Source organism: Thunnus maccoyii, chromosome 8, assembly GCF_910596095.1.
Source record: "Thunnus maccoyii chromosome 8, fThuMac1.1, whole genome shotgun sequence".
NCBI classification, from domain to species: Eukaryota; Metazoa; Chordata; class Actinopteri; order Scombriformes; family Scombridae; genus Thunnus; species Thunnus maccoyii.
In genome coordinates, this window is record NC_056540.1 from 30,831,035 (window position 1) to 30,857,831 (window position 26,797).

Genomic DNA, 26,797 nt, shown 5'->3' on the forward strand with positions numbered 1-26,797 from the left:
TGTTGTCCTGTTTTTGGAACATATAAGCCCTGACAGACTCCAAAACAGATGTGGACAGCAGTGTGGACAGAAACACACACGTGTGATTCTGTAAATACAGTGTTATATATGCTTCTTCTGCATTTCGGGGCACATAGAGCATGTTCATTAGAGTCCTGTGACTGACTTCCTGTTGCCTCCGTGCACACATGATTTGCTCAAAAATAATTTAATAATGCTGCTTTTCTAGTATTTTTAAAATTCTATTAGATTAAGTTGTGATTTTACAAAAAGTAATGTTGGAGAGCTCGTGATGCTGAGTGTATTGATTGATGATTATGTGTGAGGAAATGATGATGCGATGATCCTACAATACCAAATGCGGCAACTGTGCCAAAATGACCTCGCAGCTCATGCAGCACTGTTCCTGTGTGTGCCACCATCCTGTTCCTCATCTTCATCATTTAAATCAAACTACTGTCACTGTCATTATAAATCATTTCCTTTATCAATACATGTGGTTAAATGTGCCAAAAGTTCAGTGAGCATCCCTACAGAATCTGTAATTTAGAATTGTTTTATTTTATTTTATCACTATTCTTGCTTTTCTTTTTACTTTAAAATGTTATGTTTTGAAATAGGTGTGACCGTTTTAAAGAAAGACAATGCACTTTTTAACAACCATAAAAAGCTTATCTTTAGCTGTACACATGAGTGAAGAAACATCCAGAAAAAGTTTCATTCCCAGACTGCAGATTTTTGTCCAGACTGGGATGTCGCTCGGTGTGAGCGGAGAGTTAACATTAGGCCCTGCCCACATTTGTGGGAGGGTGTAATGGGAGGTTTGAGTAGAGTGTGTATATGTGTGTATGTGTGTGTGTGTGTGTGTATGTGTGTGGTGGTGGGGGGAAGGGGGAGGGGAGGGGAGGGGAGGGGGGGTCTGGGTCCTAACTGGGACATCCCACTGGAAATGTCTTCTGTGTGAAGTGGTGAGGCTGTTAGATTGTTGCAACCCTGCACACAGCTGACTTCTCTCCTGGTTTCCCTGCTCTGTAAAGTTGAAGGTAAGAGCGCTCACTCTGCACAGCATCTCCTGACTGTTTATCATGTGACTTTAGCGACGTGTAGAAAAAGACTTAAGATTTTACTCTTTTGTAACTGCAAGATTTTGTTTCTGAGGGCATTTGGGGGAAAGAAATATCTAAGTTTTAAGAACTTATTTACTTATATACTAATTTGTATTTTAGTTTTTTTGTGGCAAAGTGCCATCAGGCCATAAAACTACACTTCTGTGTTTGCATAAGAGTTTGCAGAAGTTGAACTTTTAAGCTCTAACATCAAGTCAGATTAGTTTTGTCAGTTGCAACAAATCTACACATTTATTTTTCTGTCAGTGTGACCAAAAGTAAACCAAGCAGCAAAGTCTCTTCTTTGCAAGGTTTTAACACACAAAGTTCAGCAGCTACTGTATTAAAATTCAACCCAGTGTTGAAAATCCATGCAAACAACTGCCTGCATGGTTGTCTGTGTTGATTTCTTAATTCCCCCACTGATTTCCACTATTTAAACTTTCTTTGAAACACACTTTAAACTGAGTGACACCTGGTTTAAAAGTAGCTGCGACCTCAAACCTCAGTCAACAATCTCCCCTGTCATTACTGCTAAACAGCTGCGAGGAAAATCACTGCCTGCAGGTAAACAAGCTGTGATTATGAGAATTAATTCTCTGTGGAGGTATTGTGTGCCACATCGGCAATAGGAGGGGGAGGAGGAGGAGGAGGAGGAGGAAGAAGAGGAGGAGGAGGAGGGCTTGTGGGTTAAAGCTTAGGGGAGGAGGGAGATGCAGAAACGCTGATATATGCTCTTTAATTTATGAACTTTTTGTGTTTTTATGTAATTTATATTTCAAAAAAGTCACTGTAAGAGTTTGGATGCAGAAATGTCTTTGTTTTTTTTTGAGGATTCTCAGTTTTGTAAATGCACTTCTGCAGAGTTTTTTCTATGAAACACTCCTGCAAATAAAGTGACTGAAACAAACAGAGAGAGGGATGAAAGAAAGACAGAAAGAAAGAAAAGAAGAGAGAGAGAGGAGGTGTAGAAGTGGGGGAGGATGGGATTCCAACAAAGCCTGATGAGTGAAACAGGAACGTTTCTCAGACAAATATCTCTCCCCTCTGTAACTCTCCCCCCTCTCTGATTACTACCATGTAAAGGAATGCGGGTTGCCTTGGCGATCGGTTACCAGCTGTTTAAAACGCTCTGAGTGAGTTAGTTCAGATGCCTTCAAGTGTCACTCATGTTCACCCAAAGAGAGATGGGATGTGTAGAAAGAGACAAAAAAAAAATCTCGCATACTGTTGGTGAACAATAGTCTGGAGCTGTTTGTCACGGTTTGCTCGAGGCTTTAGTTCAAATGAAGTGAAATCCAAGATATATCGTGTGGCAACGGACCCTCCCTCCCCTGTTTCGTCATGACAATACCCTCGAGCACAAAGCCAGCTTCATAAAGAAATGTTTTTTTCCAAGTTTGGTGTGGAAGAACTTGTTTGGCCTGCACACAGCTCTGACCTCAACTCCATCCAACACCTTTGGCATTGGTGTCCAGGGCCTTATCACCCAACATCAGTGCTTGACCTCACTAAGGCTCTTGTGGCTGAATGGGAGGAAATCTCTGCAGACAGGGTGCAAAACTGGGTGGAAACCAGAAGAGCAGAAGCTGTTATAGCAGCATATCAATGCCCATGGTGGCAGAATCACATGCTTCAGATATAAGTGTAAAGTTCAGGCGTCTACATACTTTGATTTTGATGTCTGAAAACTTTTCAATCTCCACTAGAGTTTGAAATAAAGTTGTGTTTCCACAGACGTTCAGTGCAACGCAGATTCCTCCTTTCTGTCTTTCTTTTGAGTCTAAAAGAAGTTCTTGTTTTTCCGTGTTTGTCACACCTGTCGAGGATCTTTCCCAGCTGTCTGTGGAAAGACTGCAGGACAATGTGTCCGCATTAGTATGAGCGAGGTAGAGACAGAGTGTCTCTGGCTGGTTAATTGTTGAGGTGGCAGGTCTGGACCGAAGTGGGTGGAGGAGGAGGAGGAGGAGGAGGAGGAGGAGGTGGAGGTGGAGGAAGGGATACTGGGAAATATCAGGCCAGCTTGGCAAATCTCTAGAAAGGCTCTAATCCCCTTGACAGGAAGGACTGCTGTCTGGGCTCGACGTGGAGAAGAAAACCCGGAGTTTAGTGTCAGCGAGAGAAAGAAAGAGAAAGACAGAGATTATACCAAACAGACAAGAGAGAAAAGAGGAGAAATACCAAGAGAAATGAAGGTATAGAAAGTAAGAAAAGAGACTAAGAGTATATAAGAAGAGAGAGTCAAGACAGTAAATGGGAAAGATTACGTGTGAAGTAAGAGAGGATTGGAAAAACACAAGTGTGACTCAGTCCTACTCAAGTGGAAAAATCTTAGTGACTTCAAATTTCTGTCTGAACTCTTCAGTTACTGTTTTACTCAGAGAAACTGAAGTGACTGATTCACTTATTCAGGTTGAAGATGTGTTTCTATTCAGTCTCTTAACACTTCCTATCAATCAGGCATCGTTAGCGGGACAAGTGATGCCCTTTGCTACTCGGGGTTTCTGCTCCATTAACTTTCTGTGGGTGGAGATCGAGACTCACGCTGACTCAACAGTTCATCTTCAATTGATTACAGACTTCCTGTGTTGCAGGAAGAAATGAGCAGACAGTATTAAGATCAGACAATGTAGACGCTTTCTTGAGCTGCTGGTTAAATCAGTGTTATCGGTGATTAAAGTGCAGCTAAACCTACATTTTCTATGAAGCTTGAACTATTGCCATTAGGAAGACATAATAGCAAAATTGCCAAAATTATTTTTACATAGATTCCTGCTGGCTGGCTGCCATACTGACCACATAGAGTCAATGTCTCCTGACCTCATAGAGTTTACATACAACAGAAAGAGTGATACTGATCACTGGAGATGACAAATGTACTTTAACCATAAATCTGCACCCAAGAGACTTTGACTGATAACTTCTAAAAAGCAAATTACTTTTATTGAATCTTGATCTGTCCAAGGAGGAAAAAGAGGAGAGCAACATCAAAATGATAGCCACAACGACAGAGAAGAGCAAGGATGAAAGAAAAATGTGATCAAAGCCAAATGAAAGACAGCAAATCATAATTTTCTGCTACGATTCACCGAAAAAGACTCAAGAGAGTCTGAAATCAATCATAATGACACGTCTAGTGACTGCACAACAACACAGCATTGTAGTAGAGACAATGACCCTTTACAATATATTTTGGCTTCAAACCACAGTGGAGACCTCAGAGAGAAGACTTGAAAAGACAACAACAATGTGGAGGGAAACTGTTCTGTGGAAAGCCAGAACCTGGGGACTTGTCCTACTGGAAGGGGAAGGGGGGAGGGGAGAAGAGGTCAGGTGACGAGGACCTCAGGTTACACAGATGCTGACTTTTCTCCTCCATTCTTATCCACTCTCCTCTTCTTGTTTGTGCTCTTTGTGCACAGTGTTTCCTGAGTGATAGGGACGACTGGTGGTGTCTCTGAAAATTAGCCTTTGTCCAGCTAACTTGAGGGGATTTCCCCCCCTCCTCCTCCCGTGCTCTCGAGAGAGGAAATGACTTTGTCAGGTGTCATGTTGCGGGTCTAGTAGAAGGAGGTAGTTTGGTTTGAAGGAGTTTGATATTCAAACATCAAAGCAGTGAAACCTTTCATCGATGTGGAGCTCAAATTCCCTGGAAACTACGTCAGCTAAAGTCAAAGTTTGTTGTAGCAGAGCTTAACTTAGCTATTGAGTCCTGTTTCTCTAATAGTAAACTGATATTTGGCCAGTTTTTTTGCATTCCAGCAATCATTTTCATTGTGCTCAGCATCTTTTGGGCAGGTTTCTTAAATTGTCATCTGCACCTACAAACTTTTCACAAGGAAAAATGACAACAGATCAGATTTCAAAGATTTGATCCAGACTGTTTGCTGTTAGATTCATTTTAAAGGATAGAAATGGTGTTACTGTATGTTCTTGTTCTCATCAATGAAGTCTATGAAAAGACCAAAAGGTGTTATATCATGGCTCCTCGCCAAAGAACTGCATATTAAAACATGATAAAAAAGCCATACTGCCAAAGCTCCACATCAGTCATCGGTGGACGTGTCTCACAGTGAGATAACCAAAGATCTCACCACGTTCCTCTCACAATTATCAATTTGCTACAAAATTGCACAGTTGTAAAGAGGCCTCCAGTGGCCTTAAGTTTCTTTCAGTAATCTCAGTAATAATAGCAAAACATCAAGAAATCACAGTGAAGCAGAATTGATCAGAACGGTACAGATTAGTGTTAAAAAGTGAAATTTGGAGCAGCAGAGTAGACATCACTCTTACATTTACACCTTTTCCATGCAGCCTTAATTTGTTTGAACAGACCAAATCCAAGGGCCATTAAATGATAATTTACCATCGGTCACTCGGGGATTTATTGACAACAGTTTACATTTTTTTGACAGTGTTTTTACTCAGTGAACACAAATGGCTTAGCGAGGCTTTACTGCCGGACTCTCTTGACAGGGTTTACAACACCTGTTTGACCTGTTTGCATCAGTCCCTCATAAAGACCAAATGGTGGAAGCCAAGAATCTTCTTCCTCATGTAGGAATTTCCACATCTGGAATGATTTTCCAGAAATGTCTGCTGTTTGGAGGGGGCAGTGAAGAAGCTGTTGAAGACACGGAGACATGACGTCCAACTGTCACCTCTTGTTATGACATAATACTCAACCAGCATCAGCTCTGAGACAAGTGATACTGGAGTTGAAAAGAGATCTTCATCTTCTTCTTGATGACTTCTTGGAATTTCAATCTTTCTTTCTGTCATGAAAAACGGAGACAGTAGAGGAATCGATGGAATGTTTTTTTTTATTGGATTTTGGATTCAAACATTCAGCTTTTCTTTGCCAGGAAACAAACTGTTAAATCTTCATATTTTACAGCTGTAACATGAGCCCATAAATCTGCATTTTTGACGGTATTTCATTAACTTTGATCTTCCTTCTTCATAACAGTCCCAGTCTACAGAACTCAATACAGACAGAGGAAATCACTGTTCGTTCTCGGAGCCTTTATAGCATACTTGCTTCTTCACAGTCCTTTGCATGCCAGTGTTGTTTGTCGGCACTGTTTTTCTGGCAGACAAACTGCTACAGGTTGTTTTTTTCCAGGTTTCCAAACCCGCCTGTTATGTCACAGAGGAGAAGAAGAAGAAAGAATTCCTCTAAATCTGTTCCCCTTTAAAGAGCGACGGAAAAAAAGGAGACAGGCCCAGAGAGGGGGACAGGAAAAAAGAGAGAGATATTAGAGAGAAAGTGAGGGAGATATCTGTATTTGCGGCAGGTTGTTTTCCTCCGTAGAGAGTTTACACTTGCTTACCTAACTAACCTCCCAAATTAAATACATTTGAGGGGAAAAAGAGCCCCTTTATGAGCCTGAAGTTTCCCCTTTAGCCTCGACCCTGTTTGATTATGAGAGCAGCTTTCCAAATAAAATAATTTGTTTTGCTGTTACGTCGTCCATTCCGGCCTCCGCCTTCCTGAACCCGAGCCGAATGACTCTCTGACCAAATAGGAATATGTTAAAGCGGACATACGACGGGAACACTGTGTCCCTCCAAATCAAACACCTTTTGGAGATGAGACCTTTTTTTTTTTTTTTTTATTTTCCTCTCCTTGCGATCTCATTTAGCTCTGCTTGCTCTCCGTCAGACACGCTACTTATAAGTGTGTCAGAAGTTCTTTTTATGAAATTTCCCGTCAGGCAGAACACCTTTTTTTAGCTCAGCTCTTTGAAAGGTACAGAGAAGTTTCCTTGTGCGCAGGTTATTTGGAGACGTCACTGTCTGCGTCCTCTGCCAGAGTTTCTGTATTTTTCCACGTCCAAGCCCGCTCATGACTTCTTGGCCCGACATCTCTGGAGCTTCACAAACAGTGGTCACCATTGTAAAAGTCCTGATGCTGAATTAAGCACTGAAGAGTTTGAAATTCCCTCTGACAGGACAAAAAAAAAACAATGCAACAGCCAGCATCTTTTATTCTCTTCAATCAGAGGTTATTCACAGGAGATTTCCAGTACAACCACAGTATTCATCCGTTTGTCTTGCTCAGTGCAGAAGCAGCAGCTAAGGGACAGAGGAGAATCTCTTGTTTTCTCAGCCTATCTGGGATTCAAAGGGGCTTTTTTTTACAGTCATGGTCTTGTTTTCTCCAGCATCAAAGGAACAGGCTCCCACATCTATACATCAAAACAGGAATGCAGATCCAAGATATGATTTGCTGGATTATTATCAGCCTGTTAACACATATAAAAGTAGGAGCATTTTAACCCTAACCCTAACCCTAACTGACTCTAACCCCTAACCCTAACTAACCCTAAGATAAAGTAAAAGTAGCTTAAAATGGAACAAATTAGTATCTCAAAACTCAAACCTCAAAAAAGTATTTTTACTAAGAAGTCAAAAATCACAAGATAATCTTTTGTAATCCCACAAAAATTAAATAGAGGTAAAAAACTACACACATGTCATGACAAAAAAAAATCTTGCCTCAAGGTCCATTTAGTAGCTGTTCCAGAGCTTTCTACCATATCAAACAATACTCATCAACTAATTGAGATGCTCAGTTACTAACGAACTGTAGATGTTCAAACTTTCCATGATTCTGAGGACTTAAAAGTTTAGGTTGAAAGTTCAGTCTTGACAAAACAATCTCACCTCGAGGTCCATTTAGCAGATGTTCTGGAGCTTTCAGCAGTATCACACAGTACACACTCATATCCTCTCTGACCTTTTGAATGCAGCTGCTGCGCTGTCGCTGAATCGTGTGAAAAGAATGCAAAACTGACCTCGTTTCAACCTTCAGAGGACACAAGAAGTTTTCTCTAAACAATGATAAATCTCAAAAGCCTGGATGATAAACTAACGTAGTACAAATTGTAGATTCTTACAGGATTTGTGTAAATTATGAGAATTCTTTTGCTTTAAATCAGTTGTATAATGTAAGAAAATGTCAGCATTGCAGTTAGTTTTGAAGTGTATCACTGTTGGAGTCTCTCCAGTCACGCTCTGAGGGTTTTATCTGATGATAAAAACTTGTACAAACTCGCTGCAAGAATGAATGATACAACTTGATTACACCAAATTTCCAACATGTCAGTCAATTATGAACTATTTTGAGAGTAACAACGGAGGAAAAATGTGCCTACAGGCAAACAATCAATAAAACTCTGTAGTCAAGAAAGTAGACAGAAAGCTCGTGTGTTGCTTGGGGGTTTGTCAAACAACTCACGCAATAACGTCAACACCCTCCGACTCGGGTCGTCTGTATGCAAACTTTACCCTTTTCGCTGCATCTGTCCAAACATGTAGCCCTTTTCAGACGCTTTGTACCGAGAGGCCCTCCTGCATTTTTCAGGACAACTAGCAGCCAACTGAACAAAGTGTTCCTCCACCCCCTTAAGATATCAAGTCTCAAGGCGATGTTTTTGAGAGCAAAGGTATTCATCTCCTTGTCCTAACTGATAATTGCAGCAATTTCCAAAGGTCAACTTTCCAAAAGAAGATTAGATTATTTTCTTATTAATATATCATTGGTTTGAACCTGTTGCCTTCTTATCGGAGGTCCAGGAATTCAAACTATTCCAAGCTCTGTTTTGTAAATTGTATTATCCCCCGCTGATCCCCTGCAGCGTTCAGTATATTGCACAAACCGTGTCAGCTCACTTCAGCCTTATTGGCCTGCATGAGGAATTTCATAGCAACACTTCAAAAACAGATACAGACACACAGGAGATATAGCCTGTTGTTTTGGGGTTGTTGAGGCCAATTCTAGTTCTTTCTGATATCCAGCCAAAACAAATGCAAACAATGATATAAAAAGGAAATGGAATGAATGAAATAACAGTGAGAATTTTTGATCTTTGCAGGCAGCCTCACCAGACACTTGAACTAACCCCTATATACGTCCTTTGATGTCAGAGATTATTTCTGGATGTCTGCGTGAAACAGCTGACTCTATGGGGGTTCAGAGGGAGATAACTAATACAGAAAGAGAGAGAAAGACCAAGCAATGTAATGCTCCATTACCAAACAAAAGAACCCTTATTTAGTCCTTCAGATGAGACATGATCAAGGGAGATGGAAGCAGAGAATTACGTATCGAGTCCCCAACAATGGATGCTCAGACGGTTAGATGGAGAAGAGAGGAAGACAGATAGACAGATAGGGAACTCTCATCTCACAGCAGCCACATTTTATCTCAAAGGAAATCTATACCTGTCTGTGTATGGAAAAGTCATATTTTCCAACTGGTTTGATGAAAAAGAGCTTGTTGTAGCACGTGGACTTGAAACAGACGATGAAATTATGACCAAAGACCCATTCTTCTTCTTACATAACCCCCACAAAATCACACAAAAAAACAGACAAAGTAGATTAAAGAGGATTTTATATGTATTAATAAAATAGCCTACAGCCATGTAGCGCTATAAAGCTGGGCTGTGAGCTAATGCTAGCTTGCTAACATGATCACAGTGGTTATGCTAAGATGTTGATGATTAGCAGCTATAATGATTACAATGTTCACTGTCTCAGTTTAGCGTGTTAGCATGCTAACCTTTGCTAACTAGCATTAAACACAAAGTACAGCTAAGGCACTAAAGTCATTACTAATGATCCAGGAGATATTTCAGTTTTGACCAAAATGGTGGAACGACCTGAGAGCAACGCTGCTAGCATGGCTAAAAATACAAATAAAAATCTTTCATAAGAACCCAACCAGACGTATTACCCAATTTATGCTTATTGCATATATATATATTGGAAAAAAAAACAAGAAATTAAAGTGTGGAAATGCCAAAAATATGTTGGTAAGAGGTCGAAAGTGTTGTGATTACATAGTTTGTCCACCAGAGGGCAATGACAAGTTATTTTTCAACTATAAAACTTCCAACTCAGAACATATTTTGGTCACGGTTCTTTCATAACAATTATTAACTTTAAGAACACACACAGAGCGAGTTGCAGACCAGCGTGAACTTCTATGCAAGTCCATCAAAATTAAAACACGTCGTACAACTCGTCTCCAGTAGCAACCAGCTTTAGTCGGCTCAAAAATAGAAGATGGCCAACAGTGAATAAACCATGGCGTAACTTCTTTCATAAACAAATTGATCCTTAACAAAAAAGTATTTTTATGTTAAAAACAAAAATACATATTGATTTAAAAACAACAACCTCATAAACATTGCTAGTCCAGTATCAGGTGGCCTCTATTTCATAGTAATCTTGTTGCCATTTTCTTCCATTAAATGAAAAATCCAGGATATGTACGAACATTACTGTAATTACTGACATGGACAAAGTAAATGCACATGGAGGCTTATTCTTATTTATAAATCTGATATTACAAGCCTGTTGGTGGATGCTTTTAACCAAATCACCTCCTATTATCATTAAGTATCATAGAGGTGGCAGCAGTGGGGAGTTGAACCTCTAACCCCGGCAGAGTTAATGCCTTGCTCCACCAATCCAGCTACACATAACACCCACATCAGGGTCAGATTCTTACATATTTGTCTTCGGTTTACAAATGTAAATATGTGTTTAGAGATTTACTGTAACAGACCAAATGGAAAGCGCAGTAATTCTCCAATCAACAGGTACGGTGGAAAAATAGAAGGAGTGAAAGTATGATGCCTCGGGTCATGGAAAAAACGCTGCACTGAGCTGTTTACATGCCTGTTTCCATCCAAACGACAGGAAGATACACTCGCCAGGCCTCGTGTTTCTGTCTGAAGCCTAATTTAGTGCAATCAGCTTCTGTGCGTCTCGACAGCAGCTCTCAGATTTTAGCGCTCCTGAATGATGAAATCATTCATTCAGCAGACAAAATAATGTTCTGGGTGTTTTTTTTTTTTCTTTTTCAACAAAACCACAAACAGCTCCAACCAATTTCAACACGACCTGCCAGTAAACAAAGCAGACACTGAGGGTTTTGTTTTGGGGAATTGGAGAGCTTCCATTAGTCAGTAGTGAGAGTCGTGTTGCGTGTTGCATTCAGATGCCTCTGTTATCTTCACAACGCCTGCAGGGCTTCATGACGTGAGAAGAGTTGGTTATTGTTTAGACTTTAGATGTTTCTGATTCTAATTCTGATTTTATTTGAGTGGAATCAGCCTGAACAGGCGCTGCAGACATGAATTAAAATAGGAAAATAAACTAAAACATGGTTTAAGTGAGAGCCAGCTTTATTTTCAGCAGTTCCAGGCCTCCATAATTGGTCATTTGCATGCAAAATTGTACTGCACGCAATTTGAAAGTGTAAAGTCGTGGTATTTATACACAGATTGAAGAGAACAGGCTGAGAAAAACCCGTATCAGTGTCTGTCCTCTTCATTTCTGCTCACACTATCAGGAACGTGTCTCTTTAAGGGGAGAAACAATCATAAAAAAAAAACAATATTACTGGATTTAAATGTTTGGGGATGTTTGCGTGACTATGAAAAGAAAATCTAAATGAAAGAGAAGTTATCTCACCTGTCTCTCTGTTTGTTTCCACAGACTTTGAAGATGAGGGTGTGGATCATCTTCCTTCTGTGCCTGGCTGGCCACGCCATGGCTGCTCCTGTAAGTATACTTTACGTGTGTGTGTGTGTGTGTGTGTGTGTGTGTGTGTGTGTTGTCTGCCTTTGTCTTCTTCTTTACAAGCATGTTCCTCTCTGTGTGTGTGTTTTCCTGAGTGTGTGTCTCCTCCTTTCACCTTTCCTGTGTGATTATGTTTTATCGTGACAGTTACCATGTGTGCCTTTGTCTGTGCGTGTGTGTGTGAGAGTTCCTGTGTATATATATCTACTTGTGGGTGTGTGTGCATGTTCACATAGCAAGTCTGTGAAGATGTTTGTTTTCCTAAATCAAATTGCTCCCCTGAGTTTAGGTTTGGCTGTGTCTTCATGTGTATAAAGACTCAAGCTGTGTGTGTGTATGTGTGTGTGTATGAGATCTTTTTCTGACTTCCTTCTGTCCAGCGCTTTCCTGTGACCATCCAAGTGTGTGTTGATATGTTCGTACAAGTTATAAAAATTTAATGTGTGTGTGTGTGTGTGTGTGTGTGTGTGTGTCAGACTGAGGAGGATGTCATCGTGGAAGAGTCAGTAACTGAGGAGTCAGTGACTGAGGAGCCAGGAACTGAGGAGCCAGTTGTTGAGGTCAGTCCAGATGTTCATCCTGTTTTTACCTGCCAAAATGTACTTGAAAAGTCTTTAAAAAGCCTGAAAACATTTTGACATTACACCAACTTGAGACCCTAAATAGCTGTTAAATAGTCAATTGAGTAGCTGTTCTGGAGCTTTCTGTGATATCACATGAGCTGCATTAGTGGGTGGATTCGGCCCAGTCGCCATAGAAATGTAATGTTTATTCTATCAGGACGTCTCGTCCATGTTTGCCAACCTCAATTAACAACCAAATAAACTGCAAACAGGTCTTTGATAAAGAACAGACACAAATATTAACGCCATATTTTTATAATAAACCAGTTCTAATTAGAGAAGGATCACCAGACGTGTCTTGTTTTTTTGTCACTCTTTCAACATGGTGGCTTGTCTTTTGTCATGGTGGGGTTTTTTTCCACCCCTTGTTTATCTCCCAAATATTTCCTGTAGCTGTCCTCCAGGAGCAGAATCTGAACTACTTTTTATATTGTGGTGCAAAACATGTGCAGTATTCAAAGGATAACTCTGGCTTAGGCCATCATTTTTTATCAGTGTGGTTAATATTTTACTTACCAAGTTAATTGCTTGGAATATGGGAACATGGTTAGTCACAAAGGCAAATAATACAATTACTACCCAAACAAAGTGGTTGGATAATCTGAATAAAGTTTCAACCAGTCTGATTGCTTGTGTTTCTGTCTGTAATGATGTCACCTCGTTCCCAGATCTCAGCTGTTACTTTGATGTGTGCAGTGTTATAATAACTGATAGAAACGACGGCCAAAACTATGAAAATACTGTAAGACACAGATTGTTATAAACTGAACGTATCCTCTTAAGCTCCGCGGAGCTCTCCAAAGTTTATATATCAGGGATTTCTTTGGGAAACTCGGCCCAAATTCTTTCGCTCTCATCTGAGTTTGATTTGGCGTCTGTGATGTGTTTCCTGAGCCACGCAGCTGCTCTGAGAGATTATCCGATCTGGGACGGAGCTCTGGGGTTTCAGCGCCGCAGCCAAAGAGGTTTGGTGGTATTTGTTCATGTGACGGTGGTTTCTTCTCATGTGAGCGCTCACAGCTCAATGACCCACATTGATTTCATGGATTTCTGAAAGAATCGATCCATCGAGTAATCTTGGAGAAAACTGCAGAAAGTGCAACTGTGGAGCAAACATGCTACAGACATGAATTCCTGCATGTTTGTTGCACTTGATGAATGAAAACAGAGGACAGTATGTTTGATATGTTTAAACAGTGGTTCCTAAACTTTTTGGCTTGTAGATGCTTGTAAAACTCAAAATAATCAATGTCTACTGAGAAGACATTAGTTTTTGATTTAGAGTTTGGAGCAGTTTAATAGAAGACTTTTTTTTTTTTTTTTTTTAACAACCTGATTACCTCTCAGATTTTTGTTGGTTGGGAACCACTGAGTCAAAATAATCTGAACATTTCACACCTGTATAAGAACAAGATGTTCTGGTTCGCAGCAGACTTGGAAGTCCCTGATTTCAGACTTTTCCACTTTCCTTGGACTTGAATGAAGCAGAGCAGTCACATCTAAAAAAAAACAAAAAAAAAAAAGGATCTACTAATGGCTGAACTCCCAGGTTTGGATCATTATCAAAATCTAATCAATCTGTTCACCAAAATCCACCCAAATCCATTTGTTACCTCTGAGACTTTTGATTAATCTTTCCATCAAACAGAAAGGGATGAAAACATGAAATCCTTCCAGCTGCTTTCCAGCTTTCATGCTTTTTGCCATATTAGGAAAAACAAAAGACCAGTGATGGAAGAAGAACTCAGATCCTTTACTTAAGTAAATGTACCAATATATCAGTGTAAAAATACTCCATTACAAGTAAAAGTGCTGCATGAAAAATCATACTTAAATAAAAGTACATAAGTATTATGAGCTTGATGTAGTTAAAGTATTGCAGTAAAAGTAGTGGTTTGGTCCCTCTGACTGATATATTATTATATATGACATCATTAGATTATTAATAGTGAAGCATCAGTGTTAGAGCAGCATGTTACTGTTGTAGCTGCTGGAGGTGGAGCTAGTTTACACTACTTTATATACAGTTAGTTAGTTTAGTCCAGTGGTTCCCAACCTAGGGGTCGGACCCCTCCAAAGGGTCAGCAGATAAATCTGAGGGGTCGTGAGATGATTAATGGGAGAGGAAAGAAGACTTTATCTCTAATCTTTGATTTTTGGTGAAATATTGGATCATTTATTGAAATGAAAGCATGTGAGAAGTTTAGAGGGAAAAATCACTATTTGGTGGAGCTGTTAACAACTCATAGACATGTGAAATGTGACCCCGATTACACACTGCTTTTTGTAAGACGTCAAAAGCCAAAAAGGTTGGAAACCACTGGTTTCATCTTTAACAATGTGTTGTATTTTAAAAGCTTGTTATATTATCCATTGTGTCAAATCTTCATCTGAAAAGTAACTAAAGCTGTCAAATAAATGTAGTGGAGTAGAAAGTACAATATTTCCCTCTGAAATGTATCAGAGTGGAAAATAACGTAGCATCACATGGAAATACTCAGGTAAAGTACCTGAAAATTGTACTTAAATACAGTAGTTGAGTAAATGTGCTCATTACTTTCCACCACTGAAAAAGACTTCATAGCCCGTTGGAAAGACCACCAAAAATCACCAGAAATATCCCCGTACCAAAACGCTGGAGCGAGACTTCATGTGAACGTTTTATCGTTTCCTGCTCCAGAGGTCCAGCGGGACCAGAGATCCCACAGCTGTTAATTTTAGCCACTGGTTCGGCCAGCCAGCCGGTCAGGAAGCCATTACGTTTTTTCATAGCTTCACCACATGTGGATCCAGCTGCTTGTTATTGTTGGATATTATGGTCTCGCTGCTCCCAGACTCTGTTTGGCCTTCAGGGAGGAACCTTCTTTAGTGGTGACGTTTAAATTTTTTTTAGGAAAACCAAGGATATTTAAGCGGTTTTTGGTTTAAGTGGACATCATGCAGAAATAGACCCGTGCACGGAAGTCATCTGCTTAACCAAAGTCAGAAAGTGCTTTAAAAGAAAGTTCAGAAATATTGACTGAGGTCTTGCTAAAAGGCTCTTTGACAGTTACAGATTTCTCTTTCCACACCCAGATGACATTAAAATCCTCTGCGTGTGACTCAGGGGGTTTAATCTGCTTACAGTCTGACCTCTGACCTCTGGTTTTCCCCAGGAGACCGAGGTGGGAGCCAACCCAGTGCAGATTGAGATCGGAGAGTTTGACGAAGCCATCGAGGTTGTTGAAGATGTTGCTGCTGAGAGTAAGTTCACACAAGCTTGTTTAGGATGACGTTGACATACATTAATTCCTTCAAGTCCATAATATGAACCAGGAAATTTGTCCCTAAATCTGTGGCAAGTCCCCACAATGTTACTCTGTTAATGTATTTATATTTTTAAAAAATAGTCCAATATTTTGCTCTACAGTATTTTATATAATATTTATAGTTTGTTTTGTTTTTTCATCATATTTACTCTCTTTGTCATGTGTTCTTTTGCCGATTTTATGTGAAAGACTTCTATTCTGTTCTATTTAAGCCCTGCATGATTAATTCAAGTACACACATGTGCTTCCTGCAAGTCATTTCCTCTTCACACAACACTTAAGCATGCACATATGCAACCATGTTACATGTTTTAAAAGAACAAAGAACTAAGTAAAAATAAAACAATGACTAAAGCAGAAGGGAAAGTCACTCATTATACCTACAACACCAACACAAGTATAAATAAAGTCCAGTTATGTTGCATCTAAACAAACAAAAAACTAAATATAATATATAAACTTTGCTCCAAAATGCATTTTCTGTTTCCTTAACTGTTACAGATGAAATTAAATGATACTACTACTAATAATAATAATAAACTTTATTGATATAGCACTTTAGTGCTTTACAATAAAAGGAGAACATAGAATAAACACACAAAAAAGATTAAAACTAAATGAAACGCCATAAAATAATACATTGATTTTTAAAAAGTGGGTTTTTAAAAGTGATTTAAAATCAGAGTTTGCAGCTCTGATCTTCTTGGGCTGCAAACTCAGAACCTCAAACTGCAATGACTCATCTTTGTGTCTTAATCTGGACGTTTAAACAACAATAAAAGACTATGAAACTATGTAGAAATCTGTATTTGTTAGCTAATTTATACGTAGTCTGGGAAATTGTAAAGGCATAAATATAAATGTTGCTTCCAAAATGAAATAAAGTTGTCAAAAACGTCAATACTTAAAAAGAAATTCCTGAAAAAGTATGTCCATTACGTCACCCCACAGTACAGATGTATACATGCATACACATGTGGCACACACACACACACACACACGTATGGTTAAAAACAGCTGATTTCATTCGCTGCGTCTCACTCCTGCAGCCTGCAGCTACAGCAAATCTAGGTTGTGATGTACTGCAGGGTTCGGTGACGCCTAAGTCTGGCAAACAAACATCCGTAATAACAGACTCCCTCATTCTGTGAGGAGACGGCTGTAATTACATGTTCCACCCTGCGTGCTTTAAGGAGCAGCTCAGCCCAGTAACCAGCCAGCCGCAGGCAGCACCAGCAGCAGCAGCAGCAGCAGCAGCAGGAAAACACATTGCACACGGCTGCAGTCAGACTAATGGACTGGATGAGACATTTTGTTCTGCCTGAGCAGTGCAAGTTATACGTAGCAAATACTGCAATGGAAAACTACTCTATTGCAAATAAATGCGTTTAAAGTTATTAATCGGTTCATCCAAATTGCAAAAAACAAAATAAAAACGTATTTCTCAGTTAATATTTGAAGGTATCTGATTTCTCCCTTCACCTCAGTACATTTTCATTTATTGTATTTAATTTAATTTTTTCTAAAAAGCATTGAAAAAATATGTTTTACAACCAATGAAAACAATGTCTGTGTTACTCTGTTTAACTCAGAGAACTCGTTGTAAACTGTTCTCATGAAAACTACTTTTTAAAGGGCACGTTCACGATCTTTTAAGCCGTTTATCTGAAGTTAATATGAGGCTTCAACCGTCCAAATTAATTAAATCAAGCAGATATCTTCCAGTCTGTTTACATTCCCTCAATTTTCACCTCAACAGGGAAACAGAAAAGGGGAATTTTATACTTAAAAGTCTGTTCCTATGGCCTCATATTAGCTTCACATAAACTTTAACCATCACTTATACTGAAGGTGCATTATGAAGAGATCTTTTGATGGTTAGTAGGAAAGATAAAAGTGAGCAAAACCTGTTTAATATAAATTCTATCAACTTTAAAAACTGTGAACCCAACAGTCTCTATGAACTGATGACACTTTTTATTGGAATTATTAAGAAAATGTTGTTTCGTCACTTTTATTTCTATTAAAGTAAAAGTAAACAAGTATTAACAAACACTCTGATGCATTAATGTGCACCTGGTACATCTTTAATACATGTTAATGTATCAGTAGAATTTAAAAAAAAGAAAGGTTATGAGTGTTATGAGCTTATATCATGTTAAATGACTGTAACAACATTAAAAGCTACAATAAGATAAAAGAAAACAAGGTGTGAATTTGTCCAAAATGATACAGATGCCAGTTACTGAGAGTCTTTTACCATTTTAAGTACCTGTATCTGTATCTGTAGCTGCATCCTTCACCTCTAAAAGAATGATTATTTACCCACATGTAAGCAACACAAATCATATTATTGGACCCAAATGACCACTTTAGTGTGCTTTGAGGTTTTAATTTAGTTGAAATATAGCTTAAAATTCAATTCATTTGCATTTTATTACCAGAAATGTCTGTTCTGTACAGTGATTTTATTATGAGTTTGACTTAAAGTGCAGAAATGTGTGTGTGACTACTCGGTTTGTGTTTTCAACTTTAATAACTGAATGTTCCCTTCTGCCGTTCTTCATGAGGCAGCATTTTCAGGGCTGTAATTTTCTTTATGACCTAACAGCGGTCAAATTCACACACAAGCTCTTTAATGGCAATTTTCTTATTAATACAGTCATTTCGTCATTTTCCTCATTAAGCCACTCGCATATGAATGAATTCACTTGAGTTTTCTTTTGGCATAAACGTCGGCCCTAAAGGACTGGAAAATACCTGAGACATGATGTCTGTGTGCGGGACTCGCGCCGTTATTACAGAGAGACTATAACTCTTTTCTTCTTCAGATCCCTGCCTGAGCCACCACTGCAAGAAGGGCAAAGTGTGCGAGGTTGATGACAGCAACACCCCCATGTGCGTGTGCCAGGACCCCTCCACCTGCCCCGCTGCTGACGGAGAGTTCGAGCATGTGAGTTCAAAAAGCCCAACATTTTTTTTAAACGTGTGTTGAAACTGTAGATTTGCATTTAAGCAGAGAATTTCAACTCAGCACCAAAGAATCATATCATATTGGGCTGTTAGTTAGCACCAGATTTCAAAAGCTACTGACAGATTTCAATGACATTTGGTGAGAAATAACGTCATGAACCAAAGAAATAATTAGATTTTGGGACAAATAGAGAGACCACTTGGCTATTTACAAAATACTTCAGGTTTTCACACAACTTATCTATTCATGTTGGTCACAACAATTTCTGTCTGAACAGATATTCTACTAATTTGAACATTTTCCAAAACTACAAAATGGTTTTTGAGACAAAAGTGTTTCAATTCCTGAAAAACAATGTTTAAGTGATACAGAAAATGTTTTTGTGAAGTTTAGTAAAGAGGAGAAACTTTTCTTCTTCTTCTTCCTCTAATTTAGTCTTAATTGTATTCACAACCCTGTCTCCTAGAGAATTACATTTATATACTAATAATAAGAGCAAATATGTTTTCTATGAAGTATAATTATGAGGAAACGTTAATTAATACATCTGCTAAGTTGCAAAATGTTCATACTGAACATATTTGCAAAGCATTTACTGAGAATATATTGCATTTCTTTTTTTCCTACAATATCCACTCATAGCAACAAAAAATTATTTAAGAATTTAAAAACTTTATTTCATATTAAAAGAGTACATTGCACTCCTATAACATAGTTTTTAAAAAAATCAATGCAGCAGAGCCAGAGATATTGCTTCTTCTTCTTCGTTGTCATAACCTGGTGTCTACACTACCCACAATGCAACTCGGCTGTTATGCCAGTAGCAGTTAATGTAGCCTGATGTTCTTACATACTACTGTAGCACCCAAGAACACAAAAATAGTATTTACAGTGAAGTATTTACACCTACAATCATCCTCAAAACATATTTGACCTTTAAATACACTGTAAATTAACTGTTGCATGAACTTAAATAATGTTAAAATATATACAGCATGTGATTACAACAGAAACAATTTACCAAATATCAATATGTGTGTTGTCTTTTTTTTTTGTTTTGCAGGTTTGCGGCACCGACAACAAGACCTACGACACCTCTTGCCACTTCTTCGCCACCAAGTGCACCCTGGAGGGAACCAAGAAGGGCCACAAGCTGCACCTGGACTACATCGGATCCTGCAAATGTGAGTTCTCACAAACCTTTTCCAGAAAACCTCCGCCCGACTCTGAGACAAAACTAAGACTTACTGCTGAAAGACTGAATAAACAGTTACTGTTATCCACGTAAACAGGATCACTTCCAAATCTGTTACGGCTCCATTTCTAATTCCACTGGCCTTGACTCAACACCTCGAAATATTTTAGATCGTATCAGAAAATTATGTACAAGGTGGGATGTAGATTTGGAGGAAAATCTGTCCTCGATCTTGAAGCTAATCTAACCACTTTGCCTGGAATTTTATCTCATTATCTTTAGTTTATAAATTTCGTTGTTCTCTCTTTCTCTTCTACTTTATGTTTTGATATTGTGTGGTTTCTTCTGTTTATCTGTTTCTCATCTTGATGTAGTGGCATGTTCACTATCCCTTATTTTTAGCTTCTTTCATCCGTATGATAAGCTAAGAAGCTCAGCTAAGCTCTCTCAGCGTGCCGTTAGCGTTCGGTGCGATTGACGGGGCGGGTCGGGCTGTCATGTCCGCCCTGCAGGCTGCGGCTCAGTGGCGGGAAGATCCGTTCAGACACGCAGGCTGCATTTCTTCCGCCGTTCAAACTGAACATGACACACACGCTCGCTGTGTGCGGTGATGAGTCAGGGCTTAAGGGTTCAAATGGAGATCAAGGTGGAGTTCGGTACACTCAAATAAAACAGGATTTGGGGGATATTTGAGGATGAAATGAACTGTTGTTTCACAGGCTTCAAATTTGCTGTAAGTGACTCCAGAGAGGAACAACTGAACTGAAATTAAACTTAAATCTACTTTAAGGTGCACACTTATTTGTTAAAAAAATTGTAATTAGGTTAAAGTTATTAAATTGGCAGATTTAATGGCTAGTACATGTGAATCATGAGTTAAAATGCTTGTTTTGATGCTGACGGTGTTGTCTCTCTGCAGTAATTGAGCCCTGCATGGACAGCGAGCTGAGCGAGTTCCCCCTGCGTATGAGGGACTGGCTGAAGAACGTTCTGGTGACTCTCTACGAGCGCGACGAGAACAACAACCTGCTGAATGAGAAGCAGAAGCTCAGGGTGAGTCATCCTCTCCGTAAAAAGATGGATTTACACTCGTGAGGTGTTCCGATGATCTCATTGTAGACTGTTCTAGTGCAAGAAATGACTTAATGTTCTTTCAGCGTGTTGGGTGATGTACCTGTTTGGTGTTCTGCGAGAAACCCGAACATTTCAGCTACTCAGGCAGTCATAAGAATTGAGAAGAATGTGGAATATATGAGTCATGTAAACAAAAACTGCAGCTCTCCTCGGCTTTATGGAGCTTTATTGCGAGTTTCAGCTCATTGTTTATCTGTCCGGCCGCAATTTTACTGTTTTGGTTCACTCTCAGTGCTCTCATACCGTCGTTTTCAGAGAAAAAGCTCTTAAAAGCCACTGTACACTACCTGCTCAGCACCAAACAGACACAGTTAGCTGTAGACTAGCTGGTGAACATAGTGGAGCATTTAGCGGCTAAAGAGCCAGATATTTCCCTCAGGAGTTGGTAGAGAACAAAAACAGAGCTAAAAGAGAGTGAATTATGGACTTACATTCACCTGCTGCCCCCTAGTGGCCTAAAAGTCAGTTATTGCAGGTTAAAGTCAGAACGACTCAGGTTAAATCAAAACTGTGCTCGGTGCTGCCACTGGTGGCCGGAAGCCATATTGTTTTAATACTTAACAGTACGTAAGAGCAAAGATGCTGCAATAAAATCATGTTTTATTGCAGCATTTTTTAGTCTTCATGACTCAGCATTTCAAATCTACTTTTCTTCTTTTATGTGACGTATTTACTGCTGTAACATAATGTTGAAGGTGGATAAATGTAAAATTATATAAAACCAGAAGAAGAACAAAAGCATTTTATATTCTGCAGCAGCAACATGTCATCCAATTAAAAAGCACAATCTAATATACCAACGTAAAATACAGTGAGCAGGCATCATATAGTTGTAAAAGAGTTATATAAGGTAAAACGTACAGATATCAAAATCCTGTTTTATTAAAGCTGAAATTTAGACACCAAAGTTTGCTTCCAAGTTGTTCTACAAGAAATATTTGTTCACTTGTTTAGACTCAGTTCACAGTTTGGAGCCAGGCTTGTTTAATGCTTGAAGTGACTGATGAGCAGCATAATCCAAACTGTTTGAGAATGCAACTCATTTGGACTGAGAAGTTATGGATGCTTTATACAGCTCCACATCACACTGGTTTAACACATTAAGAACAATTTACAAGCTATTAGGCTGATTCAGTACAGCAATGCTTTGACACAACCAGTGTATCTGACATCAAACTGCTGCGTAAGAGCTCATGGATGATGTTTCAGTGACACTAGATGTGTCCACTCACAGATCTGTATGACTCTCTATAAATATGTTGTGATGTAGGTTTTTGGGGTTGATTTCTCGTGATGTGGTTTGTGTCCGTCCGATCTTTCAGGTGAAGAAGATCTTCGAGAACGAGAAGAGGCTGCAGGCTGGCGAGCACTCTCTGGACCTGCTGGCCCATGACTTCGAGAAGAACTACAACATGTACATCTTCCCCGTCCACTGGCAGTTCGGTCAGCTCGACCAGCACCCCGTTGACGGGTACGTATAAAAAAAAAAGGGAAAAAAAAAACACTTTGACACAGCAAATAATAAAAGTCTGTGCTGAAGATAAAAAAAGTCAGAAAGTAAAACATCATTCACTCAGCTATTCGGGTTCCACAGTAATCTCAGACGTGGCAGAGTCAGCACATGTAAGATCTTGAAAACCAAAATATCTCCGGTGCCCAGGCCGGCGGTTGAGCTTCTGGCAGACTGGGAGCCGATTGGTTTCCAGTGCGGATCGTCCGTTTTCTGATCTCAAACACCACACGAACCGAAGGATCCAACAGTTTTCACCAGCTGCTCTTCCCTTTATATAAGATGATGATGTGGCTGCTAGACTCTAAATGCACCAACCACATCCCACATTCCTTCCCTGGCGATAATGTCCGAATTTCCCAGCGGTCTAACAGATGGCAAATGTGATAGTATCAGAATGAAAGAGAAGGAGTTTTAAAATGACATCTGATTGATAAATTATCTACTTGATGCAGACAGGACATTAGTGAGGATGATTTTCTGATGATACAACCCTTGAATTTCATAAATACTGTATGCTGCCATAGTGCAATTTGAATTTCTACAAAAAGCATTGCCTCATAGTTAAACTGTCGTCATTAAAGGAGATTTGTTAAAGTTGGTGAGCTTGCGTGAGACAGATTTAAAAAAGAACGGTCCGGATGGATGCAAAAGAGGTCAATATGCTGAATTTTAGTCCCTAATATGCATAAAAACATTTCCCATAATGCAACTCAGTAGTGTTTGTCATTATGCCGCGTTCATGTCATGTTGGCGGAATGGGAAAAATGAGAGCTGTTCCCTTGGTAACGAGTTTGTTTATGTTAAATGACAACGTAGCCTTAATCGGCCATATTTCTGGCTGTTTTTTGGGCAAATTTTGTGTAAATATCAGGTTTAATTATCTTAAACTGGCATTTTTTAGCCATTTTGGCACCTGTTTTGTTGGAAGTGTCTCTACCAAGTGGGAGATATTGTAGCCATGAGAAATTCCTGATATCTCTGATGAGACGTGAACGGCTTTTTCTCCACTCGGCTGCTCATGATTACAACATGACATGAACATGGTGTTAGACCCACACTACCCTGGACATGAATATGAGTTTTTTTCAACTTCTTTTAGTCTTTTTAGTCTCTTTAAACTTATCATGAATCGTAATTCTCCTGTCTTTGTACCAACAGCTACCTGACCCACACAGAGCTCGCCCCCCTGCGCGCTCCTCTCGTTCCCATGGAGCACTGCACCACTCGCTTCTTCGAGGAGTGCGATGCTGACTCCGACAAATACATCGCCCTGGAGGAGTGGGCCGCCTGCTTCGGCATCAAGGAGCGTAAGTATCGACTGTGCACAAACTGAGGAGGACGAGCACAAAACAGCAAATATATTATTGACCTATCTGTAAATATAAACCTTCCTGTTAATGAATATGTCAGGAAAAATAAATTGTAGCATCACAAACATGACAGCAGAGATGTACTTTTAAGCAAATACCATTAAAACAGTAAGTGATGTACTGAAAGTACCAAACATATTGATAGTGAGATACTGAGATAAGTCTGTCATGTCTGGATATTTACAGCAGCTCTAGTGTTTTTTTTTTTTTATAAATTATAATTTAGTTAGTCTATAAAATATCAGAAAAAGGTGAAAAATTTCCCACAGTTGGTTGTTTTGTCCAACCAAAAGTCCAAAAACTGAAATATATTCAATTAACTATAATATAAAACAGTGAAAAGAAGCAAATATGAGAAGCTGGGACTGGAGGATATTCACTATTTTGCTTGATAAATGACTTAAATTGTAAATAAATGATCATAATTCATTTATTGCTAATAGACTAATTGTTTCAGCACTAATATGAGTCATTATGAATAAATATCAACAGTTGGAATCAAAGAAGATTACAAATTATGTTTTATTAGTTAAATCTGGTCATTTAGCCCTGAAACATTTTTACTTTACTTATTTTGTCAGTTTAAAAAAAAAAAAAAAGTTTAATTTTGTTTTAAAATGAAAACAGTTTTAGACCATATCTTGGCCAAACATGGACATTCTTACAAAATCACAAATATATATTGTGGAAAATATCATATTTTTTGTTTGTACATACTTAAATATTCACTCCAGTAACTCATCTGTTTTTTAACAACCTGGAAGTTTGTTTATTTGTTTATTATTAAATAAAATGAGATATACTGTGTATTAGAACATAATTTTAAAACATTTCGGTCCAAACATAGTTATGACTTCTGCACTTATTTTTTTCACACTCTAACTTAAATTAGTTTTCTGTTTTTATAATATTATTCCCACATTGTTCAACGTGCTGACGGGTGTTTTGTGTGTGTTTGTGTGTTTGCAGAGGACATCGACAAAGACCTCATCGTCTAAGCTCCTCTTACCAGCAGCAGTATGACAACTCCTAGTCGCTACTAACGGGACAAGGTGCTGATCCCTAAGTTAAAAAAAAAACAAATCACAGTAACGGTGCTAATTGCAAATTATTTTTTATTTTGTTTTTTTTAAATAATGACCTTTTTTTTCTGCCTATACCACTAAAAAAAAAAAAGAAGAAGATTACAAAAGAGCAATGTGCACAGTGTGTACTAACCATCACGATATGTGTTCATGCAACTTTTCAATTCTCTTGTTTGTTGAACAAAACACCCAGTTAAGAAAACTAAAGACCTCTGATGTAAATGTATGTTGTTGACAATATTATATATATGTTGTGAATTGTTCAGGGCTTTAATTCGAGATCAATTTGAACATTATCTTGAGGAGACAAAAACTGTAAAGTCAAAAATAAAGTTTCTAAATAAATGTTCCCTCTGCTTGCTTTCTACAAAAAAACTATTTAGTTTTTGCACTCTTCTGGTGGTGGATTGATTTTGTGTCATTTTTGTTTATTTTTTTGATCTTTTGACTACTGCTATTGCTACTGCTATTAGAGTTGTTCATTTTTATTTTCCATACAAGAGTCCACGTCCCAGACGAGGACACAGGTGTACTGATATTTGAAACAATAAAAGAGGATATATTGTTTGGACGTTTAATGAGGGGAAAATCTCGCAGGCTGAGAGTTTTTCTCACAATTAACATGTTTCTACTGACACTGAGAGCACGACCGAACTCTTTCCATGAATAAAAGACTATGAAAAGATCTGGAAATCTCTGCATGCATTCATATCTTTGCAAATTTCCCCACTGGGGGACTAATAAAGGATGATCTTATCTTATCTGCGTTTCTTTCTCCTCTGCTAAAGAATTTCTATTGAGATAATCTGACAAGAGTCACAAGGAGGCCGGTTTGTTTACTAGGAAGATTTGACCACATGAGAAATCTTTTTCATAAGAAGCTTAACCTTCCATCTCATCCTCGGTGGTCACTTCTCATCTATTATGTGTCTCTGAATGCAGCCTTTGTGCGGCAGAAATGCTTTTAAAATCCTCTCTTGTGAGTTTAGTTTGAGACACCAAAATAGGCTTTTTACAAGCTTCTGAAACAGCCTCTTCTGCTTTTTCCTGCAGCACACGTTTACTTTTCTAGCAGTTTTTTTTTTTTTTTTTTTTTTCAACCATGATCCATCTACTGAGACTGTGGTTTTGTATTTGTTTACTGTTTTGATCTGGAATTTATTCTGCTTTTATACACTTATTGCTCAAGATAAGAGAGTCAGCCAAGTGCTGAGGCAGATGTTGCATGCCTGCAAAATCCTGCACGGCCTTGCCTTTATTATTTATTCCACCCTGTCAGTAGCGGAATTATCACCTGTTTATGAAAGCATTTAAATTCTTTAGGGCAAGTCAGTGCAAAGGTAGAATTAGTTGTCATCCTCTTCATATTAAATAGTCCTGGGAATGAAATTGTGTTCCTGTGCTACAGTGTACGCAGCAAGAACAGATCCAGTAAAAAGACAATAAAGTGCAAGTAGCAGTGAGTAAAGTGCAATGGATGAAAAGTGCTGTCACACTTAATGAAATCTATAAAAATGTTCCAATGGACAAAAAATGTACATTAAATAATAATAATGCTTGCATTAGTAAAAAATGTATGTTGTATGATAACAGAGTTGGTCATATGAGGGTTTAAAATAATGTGCATTGACCAAATTACATTATATCAATTAAATTTGGATTTAATTACATTAAAATTACAGATTTTGAATGATGTGAGGCGTCCATGTTTGCTGGGTTTTTAGGCACTTTCATATTAATATATCCATAAGTCAGATATATCAGAGCTTACAGAAAAATCCCAGTTTCTCAGTCATAATTGACATGAACACTATTTACAAGTTGGAAAATCGTAATTACGGTAACTTCAATATGACATAAAAGTGGCATAACTCCTCACCTTGCAGCAGC

The 26,797-nt window shown here is 38.6% G+C and overlaps 1 protein-coding gene and 1 long non-coding RNA gene across 2 annotated transcripts; one reads left to right on the forward strand and one right to left on the reverse strand.

Moving 5' to 3' along the window:
- The first annotated feature begins 949 nt into the window (after positions 1–949).
- sparc (secreted protein, acidic, cysteine-rich (osteonectin)) lies at positions 950–25,668 on the forward strand. Its single transcript, XM_042419224.1, has 10 exons — positions 950–1,043; positions 11,622–11,687; positions 12,182–12,265; positions 15,484–15,571; positions 18,468–18,589; positions 19,674–19,794; positions 20,725–20,858; positions 22,262–22,410; positions 23,611–23,759; positions 24,792–25,668. Exons 2-10 carry the CDS (start codon positions 11,631–11,633, stop codon positions 24,818–24,820), a joined length of 933 nt encoding a protein of 310 aa, XP_042275158.1. The 5' UTR covers positions 950–1,043; positions 11,622–11,630; the 3' UTR covers positions 24,821–25,668.
- LOC121902046 lies at positions 7,066–9,513 on the reverse strand. The gene is made up of 3 exons (XR_006097445.1): positions 8,009–9,513; positions 7,776–7,875; positions 7,066–7,297 (listed from the first exon to the last, which is right to left on the reverse strand). It is a non-coding gene; the product is annotated as an uncharacterized LOC121902046 (long non-coding RNA).
- Positions 25,669–26,797: the final 1,129 nt, after the last annotated feature.

Bases quoted from the DNA above. Each gene is read 5' to 3' on its own strand.
- sparc (XM_042419224.1), top strand. From the start codon at position 11,631: ATGAGGGTGTGGATCATCTTCCTTCTGTGCCTGGCTGGCCACGCCATG. The intron at 12,266-15,483 runs GTCAGTCCAGAT...GGTTTTCCCCAG, and splicing joins CTGAGGAGCCAGTTGTTGAG to GAGACCGAGGTGGGAGCCAA. The intron at 19,795-20,724 runs GTGAGTTCTCAC...GTCTCTCTGCAG, and splicing joins CTACATCGGATCCTGCAAAT to TAATTGAGCCCTGCATGGAC.